This window comes from Salmo trutta, chromosome 12, assembly GCF_901001165.1.
Source record: "Salmo trutta chromosome 12, fSalTru1.1, whole genome shotgun sequence".
NCBI classification, from domain to species: Eukaryota; Metazoa; Chordata; class Actinopteri; order Salmoniformes; family Salmonidae; genus Salmo; species Salmo trutta.
The window spans coordinates 8,475,459-8,487,513 of record NC_042968.1 but is presented as its reverse complement, the minus strand read 5'-3'; the positions used below and the strand labels follow the sequence as shown (position 1 = coordinate 8,487,513).

The 12,055-nt window shown below is 44.2% G+C and overlaps 1 protein-coding gene across 2 annotated transcripts in view; it reads left to right on the top strand.

Annotated features, from left to right (window-relative positions):
- Positions 1-12,055, top strand: part of LOC115202863 (leucine zipper protein 2-like) — a 173,398-nt gene that overhangs the window by 85,641 nt on the left and 75,702 nt on the right. For both annotated transcript variants that reach the window (XM_029766955.1, XM_029766953.1), the window contains exon 2: positions 9,736-9,853. In XM_029766955.1, coding sequence (XP_029622815.1) covers positions 9,736-9,853 — 118 coding nt within the window. The remainder of the gene's footprint in view (positions 1-9,735; positions 9,854-12,055) is intronic.

Sequence of the window (12,055 nt, the reverse complement as noted above, 5' to 3'; positions counted from 1 at the left end):
TAATCTCAGAACCCCCACTCTTTAATTTCAGATATAAATCACAAAGAAAAACAAATCAATACGAAAAGAGAGAACATTCATCTCATGCAAGACCTTGGAGGGAGATACAATTCGATATTTTATTAAATATCAAACAACTCTGTTAGCTGGCTTTGGATACTGTCACTGAATATGACATGGATCAATATACTGACATTGATCAACAATGCAGTTGAAAAAATACGAAATAAGAAAAAGAAGGAACAAGTAATTAAAGAGCAGCAGTAAAATAACAATAGCGAGATTATATACAGGGGGTACCGGTACAGAGTCAATGTGCGGGGGCACCGGTTAGTCGAGGTACAGTTGAAGTCGGAAGTTTACATACACTTAGGTTGGCGTCATTAAACTCGTTTTTCAACCACTCCACAAATTTCTTGTTAACAAACTATAGTTTTGGCAGGTCAGTTAGATCATCTACTTTGCACATGACACAAGTAATTTCTCAAACAATTGTTTACAGACAGATTATTTCACATATAATTCACTGTATCACAATTCCAGTGGATCAGAAGTTTACATACACTAAGTTGACTGTGCATTTAAACAGTTTGGAAAATTCCAGAAAATGATGTCATGGCTTTAGAAGCTTCTGATAGGCTAATTAACATCATTTCAGTCAATTGGAGGTGTACCTGTGGATGTATATCAAGGCCTACCTTCAAACTTAGTGCCTCTTTGCTTGACATCATGGGAAAATCAAAAGAAATCAGCCAAGACCTCAGAAAAACAATTGTAGACCTCCACAAGTCTGTTTCATCCTTGGGAGCAATTTCCAAACGCCTGAAGGTACCACGTTCATCTGTACAAACAATATACGCAAGTAGAAACACCATGGGACCACGCTGTCGTCATACCGCACAGGAAGGAGATGCATTCTGTCTTCTAGAGATGAACGTACTTTGGTGCAAAAAGTGCAAATCAATCCCAGAAACACAGCAACGGACCTTGTGAAGATGCTGGAGGAAACAGGTACAAAAGTATCTATATCCACAGTCAAACAAGTCTTATATTGACATAACCTGAAAGGCCGCTCAGCAAGGAAGAAGCCACTGCTCCAAAACCACTATAAAAAAGCCAGACTACAGTTTGCAACTGCACATGGAGACAAAGATTGTACTTTTTCCTCTTGTCAGATGAAACAAAAATAGAACTGTTTGGCCATAATGACCATGTTATGTTTGGAGGAAAAAGGGGGAGGCTTGCAAGCCGAAGAACACCATCCCAACCGTGAAGCATGGGGATGGCAGCATCATGTTGTGGGGGTGCTTTGCTGCAGGAGGGACTGGTGCACTTCACAAAATAGATGGCATCATGAGGTAGGAAAATGATGTGGCTATATTGAAGCAACATCTCAAGACATCAGTCAGGAAGTTAAAGCTTGATTGCAAATGGGTCTTCCAAATGGACAATGACCCGAAACATACTCCCAAAGTTGTGGCAAAATGGCTTAAGGACAACAAAGTCAAGGTATTGGAGTGGCCATCAGAAAGCCCTGACCTCAAACTTACAGAAACTTTGTGGGCAGAAATGAAAAAGCGTGTGTGAACAAGGAGGCCTACAAACCTGACTCAGTTACACCAGCTCTGTCAGAAGGAATGGGCCAAAATTCACCCAACTTATTGTGGGAAGGTTGTGGAAGGCTACCCATAACATCTGACCCAAGTTAAACCATTTAAAGGCAATGCTGCTAAATACGAATTGAGTGTATGTAAACTTCTGACCCACTGGGAATGTGATGAAAGAAATTAAAGCTGAAATAAATCATTCTCTCTTCTATTATTCTGACATTTCACATTCTTAAAATAAAGTGGTGATCCTAACTGACCTAAGACAGGGAATTTTTACTAGGATTAAATGTCAGGAATTGTGAATGTAATTGGCTAAGGTGTATGTAAACTTCCGACTTCAACTGTAATTGAGGCAATATGTACATGTAGGTAGAGTTATTAAAGTGACTATGCATAGATAATAACAGAGAATAGCAGCGGTATAAAAGAGAGGGGGGGGCAATGCAAATAGTCTGGGTAGTCATTTGATTAGATGTTCAGGAGTCTTATGTCTTGGGGGTAGAAGCTGCTTAGAAGCCTCTTGGACCTAGACTTGGCGCTCCGGTACCGCTTGCCGAATCTTTGACAATTTTTAGGGCCTTCCTTTGACACCACCTGGTATAGAGGTCCTGGAAGGCAGGAAGCTTGGCCCCAGTGATGTACTGGGCCATACGCACTACTCTCAGTAGTGCTTGCGGTCTGAGGCCGAGCAGTTGCCATACCAGGCAGTGATGCAACCAGTCAGGATGCTCTTGGTGGTGCAGCTATAGAACTTTTTGAGGATCTGAGGACCCATGCCAAATCTTTTCAGTCTCCTGAGGGGGAATAGGTTTTGTCATGCCCTCTTCACGACTGTCTTGGTGTGCTTGCACGTGATGTGGACACCAAGGAACTTGAAGCTCTCAACCTGCTCCACTACAGCCCCGTTGATGAGAATGGGGGCATGCTTGGTCCTCCTTTTCCTGTAGTCCACAATCATCTCCTTTGTCTTGGTCACGTTGAGGGAGAGGTTGTTGTCCTGGCACCACACGGCCAGGTCTCTGACCTCCTCCCTATAGGCTGTCTCGTCGTTGTCGGTGATCAGTCCTACCACTGTTGTGTCATTGGCAAACTTAATGATGGTGTTGGAGTCGTGCCTGGCTGTGCAGTCATGAGTGAACAGGGAGCACGCACCCCTGAGGGGCCCCTGTGTTGAGGATCAGTGTGGCGGATGTGTTACCTACCCTTATCACCTGGGGGTGGCCCGTCAGGAAACCCAGGACCCAGTTGCAGAGGGAGGTGTTTAGTCCCAGGGTCCTTAGCTTAGTGATGAGCTTTGTGGGCACTATGGTGTTGAACGCTGAGCTGTAGTCAATGAATAGCATTCTCACATATGTGTTCCTTTTGTCCAGCTGGGAAAGGGCAGTGGGGAGTGCAATAGAGATTGCATCATCTGTTGATCTATTGGGGCGGTATGCAAATTGGAGTGGCGAGGGAGAGTTTTGTACACGTGTCTGTGTGTGGAGTAAAGGTGGTCTAGAGTATTTTTCCCCTCTGCTTGCACATTTAACATGCTGATAGAAATGAGGTAAAATGGATTTAAGTTTCCCTGCATTAAAGTCCCCGGCCACTAGGAGCGCCGCATCAATGAACATTTTCCTTTTTGCTTATGGCGGAATACAGCTCATTGAGTGCTGTCTTAGTGCCAACATCGGTCTGTGGTGTTATGTAGACAGCTACAGTTAAACTCTCTAGGTAGATCGTGTGGTCTACAGCTTATCATGGGATACTCTACCTCAGGCAAGCATAACCTCAAGGCTTCCTTAGATATCGTGCACCAGCTGTTTTTTACAAATATATATAGTCCGACACCCTTGTTTTACCAGACGCCGCTGTTCTATCCTGCCGATGTAACAGTGTAGGTTCCGTCCCTCTCTTCGCCCCAACCCGGGCTCGAACCAGGGACCCTTGCACACATCAACAACTGACACCCCACGAAGCATCGTTACCCATTGCGCCACAAAAGCCACGGCCCTTGCAACGCAAGGGGAAACCCTACTTCAAGTCTCAGAGCGAGTGACGTCACCGATTGAAACGCTATTAGCGCGCACCACCGCTAACTAACTAGCCATTTCACATCGGTTACACTCACCCCCCCTTTGACTTCCTCCTCTTCCGCAGCAACCAATGATCCGGGTCAACAGCATCAATGTAACAGTGTAGGTTCCGTCCCTCTCTTCGCCCCAACCCGGGATCAAACCAGGGACCCTTGCACACATCAACAACTGACACCCACCAAAGCATCGTTACCCATCGCGCCACAAGAGCCACGGCCCTTGCAACGCAAGGGGAAACCCTACTTCAAGTCTCAGAGCGAGTGACGTCACCGATTGAAACGCTATTAGCGCGCACCACCGCTAACTAACTAGCCATTTCACATCGGTTACACCGGTACAGTGTATAACCAGCCAGCTGTATGTTAATAATGTTGTCGTTCAGCCACGACTCCGTGAAGCATAAGATATTACAGTTTTTAATGTCCCGTTGGTAGTTTAATCTTCCTCGTAGGTCGTCCATTTTATTTTCAATGATAGAACGGAAGTCAGTGGGGGTTTATTTGATCGCCTACAAATTCTCAAAAGGCAGCCTGACCTCCACCCTCTTTTTCTCTGTCTTCTCTTCACGCAAATGTTCCCAGGAAAGCAGTATGTCCTTCACGTCGAGCTCGTCAGACTCCTCATAATCTGCATTACATCAAATAAAGTCCTTTTTTATAATTGACGGATTAAATGCTAGCACTTACAAATAACTTCTGCTGTTGGTTTTGTAGCTTGTTCATCGTAAAATATGTTCCCCTTCAGTTTATTCGCCGCGCAATATTGGTTTCGGAGTGCATTCTTAAATAAGGGTTATCTGCTGGGGATACTTCCATCCAGCTACCGGGCAATGCTTAATATACACTGAGTTTACAAAACATTAGGAACACCTGCTCTTTCCATGACATAGACTGACCAGGTGAATCCAGGTGAAATCTATGATCCCTTATTGATGACACCTTAAATCCACTTCAATCAGTGTAGATGAAGGGGAGGAGACAGGTTCAAGAAGGATTTTTAATGCTTGAGACAATTGAGACTTGGATTGTGCATGTGTGCCATACAGAGGATGAATGGGCCAAACAAAAGATTTAAGGCGCATCGGTTTGAGTGTGTCGAAAACTGAAATGCTGCTTGGTTTTTCACGCTCAACAGTTTCCCGTGTGTATCAAGAATAGAAGAATTGGAGTCAACATAGGCCCGCATCCATGTGGAACGCTTTTGACACCTTGTAGAGTCCATGCCTTGACGAATCGAGGCTGTTCTGAGAGCAAAAGGGAGGCAACTCAATATTAGGAAGATGTTCCTAATGTTTTCTACACTCAGTGTAGTTTTGTGTTCATATACTATCTATGGATTGTCCTCGCATGGGGCACCATGGGAATTCCTTATTATTCATATTCCTTTTATTATCATACATCCTTACTTCTGGTGTGAGTAGGATCCTGTCAAATAAGTACATCCATTAATATCAATGAATGCCTAGTTTATTTTAAAACAAAGATTTATGAATTGTGAATAGGTCCTTGACAAATGCCTATTAATATGAAGCATTGCCAGCCAGCTACAGTAGAGTGTCTTGCAAAAGTATTGAGACCCTGTCACATGTGCTCCCTCTCCGGCCTCTAGCTCACCAGGCTGCTCGTTATGGCGCACACCTGTCACCATCGTTACGCGCATCAGCGCATTATGACACTCACATGGATTCCGTCACCTCCTTGATTACCTGCCCTTTATATGTCACTCCCTTTGGGTCCTTCCCCAGGCGTCATTGTTTCTGTGTCATGTCTGTGTGTTGTTCGTGTTTCTTATTTTGTATTATGTTGTTTATTTATTAAAAACACTCACTCCCTGAACTTGCTTCCCGACTCTCAGAGAACATCGTTAGAGAATGACGCCTCACCAAAGGGAAGCATCAGGGAGTGTTTTTTTTGTGTTGGAGGTGATGTCGGGTCCGGGTGTCGGAAACGGAGCTACCTGGGAGGCCTCAGCCGGTTTGTCGGATTCCCATTCCTCGGCGGGCTCCATGGGTTCCCCTGCCTTAGCTGGCTCGACGGGTTTCCATACCTCAGCGGGATCGATAGGCTCCCATGCCTCAGCGGGCTCGATAGGCTCCCATGCCTCAGCTGGGTGAACAGGTTCCCGTGCCTCGACCGAGCCAACCTGGGGAGATCTCAGCCGGCTCATCAGGCTCTCACGCCTCAGCCGGTTCGTCAGGTTTCCGCGCCTCAGAGGAGGCGACCGGTCCGTTCCTGAGCCTCGGGATCGTCCCTGTGGTTGGCGTCCTGCGGCTGGAGTCATGTGCCGGGGAAGGTGTATTGTCACGTATGCTCTCTCTCCGGCGCTCTAGGTCGCCATGCACCCACGCCTCAGCCGAACAGGTTCCCGCGCCTTTGCAGAGGTGACCGGTCTGCTGCTGATCTCCGGGATTGTCATCTTGGTCGGCGTCCTGCGGCAGTAGCCGCGCGTCAGGGAGGGGGTACTCTCACGTGTGCTCCCTCTCCGGCCTGTAGGTCACCAGGAGGTCACCAGGCTGCTCTTTATGGCGCACACCTGTCACCAGCGTTACGCGCATAATGACACTCACCTGGACTCCATCACCTCCTTGATTACCTGCCCTTTATATGTCACTCCCTTTGGTTTCTTCCCCAGTCGTCATTGTTTCAGTTTCTGTGCGTTGCTTGTGTTTCTTATTTTGTATTATTTTGTGTTTGTTTATTAAAACACTCACTCCCTGAACATGTTTCCCGACTCTCAGTGCACATCGTTAGAGACCCCTTGGATATCAATTTTATTGTGTTACAGAGTTGGATTAAAAGGGATGTATTTAATTGTCATTTTTTGTCAACAATCTACAGCAGATAAAAATATTTAGAAATGCCTTCGTTAATGATTTATTAAGCATTGCCCGGTAGCTGGATGGAAGTATCCCCATCAGATAAGCCACGCTTATTTCTGGTTCTTCTTTAATCCCTCTAGTAGATAGCCAAATGTATGAATCACAACTAACAACTGTGCCCTCAACAAGTGTGTACATTCTTGATTTTACACACACCAGTGTGTATATGCGAGCCAGGCCTACATACTGTTTTTATGTACACTTACAGAAGGCTTCGCTCCCTCACCTCCCACACATCATTTCCACACTCTGACTGCCGTGGCGTTGCGCAGAGAGGCTGAATGATCTCATAAGGCATTAGCCGTTATTAAAAAAGGCCCTGGTCAATAGCTGTTAACCGGTGCTACGATAGAGCGTATCCAGGCCAGCCCTGTCAACTAAACTGAAGACCAAGCTGCTTCTGCAGCTGCTCTCTAGGCAGAGAGGGAAAGTGGCACGGCCTTGCTTCCTTCCCCTTATTGAGCTGTTGTTTTGCTGTTGATTGTGGACCTCAGCACTTTTCCCTCTCCAGGCCCACGGCTCAGCACTTCTCTTTTACATGGCAGGGTCAACCTCATATAACTCAGAAACTTGCGGTGATTTCAAGGCGAGAGAAATGTTTGTCCGCAAGAACTTTACGCAGTATCCACCAATAAATGATGATGCTTCTCATATAGCAGAAAGCTCATCTTCATTTTTTTTTGTGTGTGCGGTGCTTTTCATTATTTCGAGCCGGTCGTGTTGTACTGGCTTGACTTAAGATGCTAGATCAAGATGGATATAAAAGAATGTGGGAATTGCAGAGGCCCAAATAAAAAATATTTCATTATGTGATCACTGGCAGCAGAATTCTGAGGACAGCGGCCTCGTATCTGATCATAAGACTGTTTGTCAGACAACCCGATTCTCATTAGCACACTTTTCTTTCGTCCAACGGAGCCGTGAAACTGAGAGGTTGCCAGGACGCTGGTTTCGGAGAAAGGTCATAACATAATTATGTATCTGGTGGCATTTTTGGCAGCAATTACCAATTTATGTCGGACCATGTGCAAAGTTCTTTGCTGTTATCTGTGACTCTTCATATGATATAGCTGTTTCAGTGGGCCTCAAATTACGAGTCTTATTCATTTCCCTGTCGCGGATGGGCCAATTCCATTGGGTAATGAATAAGCTGGCAGACAGGGAGTGATTTCCACATCTCTCTCTGTTGCGTGAGCTAGCAATAGATTTCACAGATGCCATACAGTGGCAACTCATGCACAGGATGCATTACAACATGTTATTTATTTCTTAAGTGCTGCTTTTCTATTACTGATTTATGTGTTATTGTGCTTGATCCGGTGATGGGATTTGGGACATGAGGTGCATGAGACTTTTGGAACAAGGCCCCAGGTCGAACAGGTGGGGAGCCCTCCTGGATTCAGCCGAATATGACGGCAGCAGTGTTGCATTCAAAAGCGCATTGATAAAAAAAATTACACAGTATATATATATATATATATATATATATTTTTTTTTTCAAACCTGCTCCCCAAAATCCACACTCAGAGGGGTTTACAGTGAAGCTCATTAAGCTGCATGGTGTTGTTGTTTTTCTCCAGATGATAAGTAACATTTTCTTGCACTTGGGGCTCTACTCTTTCCTCAGGAGCTTCTAACGTAAGACAAAGCAATGTAATTTGGGTATTGGTCTAACAGGCATTTCTGCAGTGTGGGAAGGATGTTGTTTTTCCCCTACACTTCCTGGTTCTTGGTTTTGATTGTAGAAGGTCCTTGATGTTCTTTTCACTTGTAGAGATAGAGCTTTTATTGTCTATTTAGGATGTCAAATTAGGGGAGTGTCAAATTGGGAGAGTGGTTTTTGTAACGCACAACATTTGCAAATAATGATTCTCTTGTGCGGAGTTGAAAGCAATCAGTGATGCACAGCATGTCGATATAAAATTGACGACCGGTTACATTGAAAACCACAGGCTGACCAGCTTGATCTTGAGGAAGCTTCCAAAAGATTGATTAGTTTATTTTTGTTTGTAAATGAGGGTGTTGCATTCAATAAAAATAGATTTTCAATCTGACATCGGCAGTTGGCACTAGGGAAGATGTAGGCAAGCTGCAATGTCTTTATCTCTGACCACAGATGAGAGAGAGAGAGAGGAGAGAGGAAGAGCTCACATGGCCAACCGAAGCCCCAAAAGGCCAGAGCTGTCAGTTTCTTCTTCAGCTCTTTATTTGCCACTCCTGAGCTTTCACTCTCTATTCCCTACTCCTCCAACCACTGGGTCCCCTAACTCTACTTCACTTGGCTGACGAGTGTGCTTGTCATTCAAGAGCCACATGTCTGTTTTATCAATTGGTAGGCTAGTAAGGTCAGAGACGCAAACCCCTAAAATAGTAGGCAAAAGGTATAGACGAAGTCAAACGGACTCATAAAAAATTACTTTTCAATGAATCTTTTATCAGTATACCCAGCAAACCAAAATTGGTTATGTGAAAGTTCCCAGAACTTTCCCAAAATGTTCTGTGGTGGTTGTTCAGATGTTGTGCACAAACTGTTTGTGAACATTCCCAAATATATATGAGTGTTTTGGGGATGTTATCATCATAATGTTAGATAAAACCCTAACTAGAACTTAATGGGAATCTTAGCTAATGTTCTGGATTGTTCCCGGTTTGCTGGGTACACATATCCAATCATATGGAATGCATTCATTCAGGATTCTCAGATAAGAAACTGTAATGACCAAATTTGCATGCACATGTGCACGAAAAGTCATGTTTGCCTCTTGGCAAGGTCACCATTAAAAATGTTCCTAATTTACATTCCAATAGTTTGATTTATATAGAAATAGAAAAGGCATTTGACAAATTGGTGTTGTGGATATTTCAGTCTTTTTGACAGTTGGATTACTTGATAGAAATGCAGAGGCGTACCTCTGGCCAAATGACACATCGGAGTAAAACACTTTCCCAAATTGATAGGGTGAGTGAAGTGCTTTTTTATCTCGAAACCCAAGGAATGAGCATTGAGTAGATATTAGTTTGTCTGTATTTCTTTACACTTTTGCTCTAATGACAACACTTTTAATCCGCTTAACACCGTCTCCTACTCCCAAGGGTGCCAATAAAGAGTGATTCTCTCAGGCGGACATAAAGTTGTGAAATCGCTCTCTCTTCTTTCTCTCTCCCTTGACAGACAAGGCTATGAGGGGCTGGAGCAGAAGCTGAAGGAGGTCTTCACCGAGCGGACTGGCATCATGCGTCAACTCTCCAAGACTTCAAAGGAACTGGACAGCATAAAAGGCAACCTTCAGGTTAGAGCCCCACTGTTTCTTTTCTGACAGATTATAGTGGGATGTTAAAGAAAGGTGGATGGCTTTGAGTGCCTTTGGAACCCTGAGGCTATTTCGAAGGGCTCTGTTTTAGGACTTAAAAAATGGCTTAAAAATTCAGCTCAGCCTGTGATTCACTCTTTCTCATCCGCTGTCCTAGTGTATAATGAGCCACTACATACCTGGGCCCTCATTTATCAAAAGCAAATAAGCAATATGTCCTTCGTTTTGACGATCAGTCCCCCTGATATGAATACGAATGCAAACCTGTTTTGGAAGTGGAATTCCAGTAGTTGAGGTGCAGTTGTAAAAACTGGAAAATTACTCCAAGGTGACGGTGTTGAGAAATCTGTCCCTACACTCTTTGAAAAAAGGGCCCCAAAGGGGTTCTTCAGCTGTCCCAATCGTTCCAGGTATAACTCTTTTTGGTCACAGGTAGAACCCTTTTCAGTTCCATGTAGAACCCTCTGTGGAAAGGGCACTACATGGAACCAAAAGGGTTCTATCTGGAACCCCAAAAAGTTATTCAACAGGTTCTCCTATGGGGACAGCCGAAGAACCCTTTTAGGTTCTAGATAGCGTCCCTTTTGTTTAATTGCAGAAGATTTTTTATGAGAGGATCTAATAACTATCGTGACAGGACGTGCATGTGTGATGCTGATGGAGGATGTTTATATTACATCATTTTACTTCAGACCTGGGTTAAAAAAGTACTGTATTTGACATTTTTCAAATACCTTAGATGTGCTTGATTGAAATTTTCCGGCTCAATAGAACACATGGAATGGTCCAAACCCTATCCACCTGGAACTCCAGGCGGACTCAAGCAAACACTGAAATGATTTGAATGATTTCACCCCAGGTCTACATTGAATGGTGTCTATGCTTCTACCCTTGATATCTACCACAGCTTAATGTAATCCGCTTTTGACATAAAGATCCGCAAACGTTGTATAGACTGTACGTTGTATGTACATGTACGTTACAACGTTACTCATTCCTGTGAGCACAGTGCAGAACAGGACTGACAGAATGGGGAATGACAGGTAATGAGAGATAAAAGACAGAAATGTATGATCATCACTCCCATAGAGAATTGGTGAAGGCACAGCTTGAAATGTGGGTGTTAAATTGTTTACTGCAGCAAGTCTATCCATTTTTTTCTCTGATGCATCTGTATATCGCCACTGATCAGGGCTGCAGTCGATTCCATTTCAGTTCTCGTCAAACAAGTAGGGAATGAGTTGAATTGAACAAATAGATTGAAAAAGACGTTTGGTTTGACGAGTATTTTCGGTCCAAATTCTACTTTCAATATCCTGTGTCCCACAGAGAACCAGCAGATACAAATTTGTCTCTCAGGTGTTAGCCAGAGTACCATTGTCCCCTAGGCAGTCTTGAATGGAATGTCTTTTGCCAATTGTGGTGGCGGTGGTCCGTTGGCTTAGTCTGGGCCGCTGTGTTCTTTTTAGTAGGCTTGGATGGCTGTAGCCCATTTCAGTTTTAATCAATGACTTCCCAAATACACCCTGTCTACTTATATGACGTGACCTGGCCAGCCTGGGTTCATGGTGTTGTCCTGCTGACAGTTTTCGCTAGCATCCATTGTCCCTTGGTCGGGGCTGGCTGGCACTGTGTGTAGTCTAAGCTACCAATGTCCTCGGTGCAGGCTTTGACGTCAGTTAGCTACTGTACATTATGTGCAGACTTGGATGGCAGTGTACCCTGTGCCTTGTGCAAATGTACCAGGCAAAGCAGGGGGGCGGGAGATGAAGGGAGAAGCGAAGGGGGGGATGGATCTCTTACAAAAAAAGGGGTGAAAACAATCAACAGTAACTTTTTAGAGTAATCAATTATGTATGTGTAACTGATTAACCTTTCTGGTGGAGATTTACTGTCCTAAGTGTTTATTATTTGAATTAGACTTCCCTTGGGTGCTGGGTCAACCCTTCATAATGAAACTTTGCATGATAGAGCTTTGATTCTTGGCAGTTGCTCTGTGGTGTGCTAGTATATGGTTTAATGTGGGCCATTCCTTTGCAACCTAACTGCTTATCAAGCCCTGATTGGTTGCACCCAGGTTAAAGTTTTTGTGATAAAGAAATATGGGTCTTTTTCAGAATGTCTCTTCTCATTATTATACTGAAGCACATTTTAAAAGCGTTCTGTAATCTTGCAGAGCTG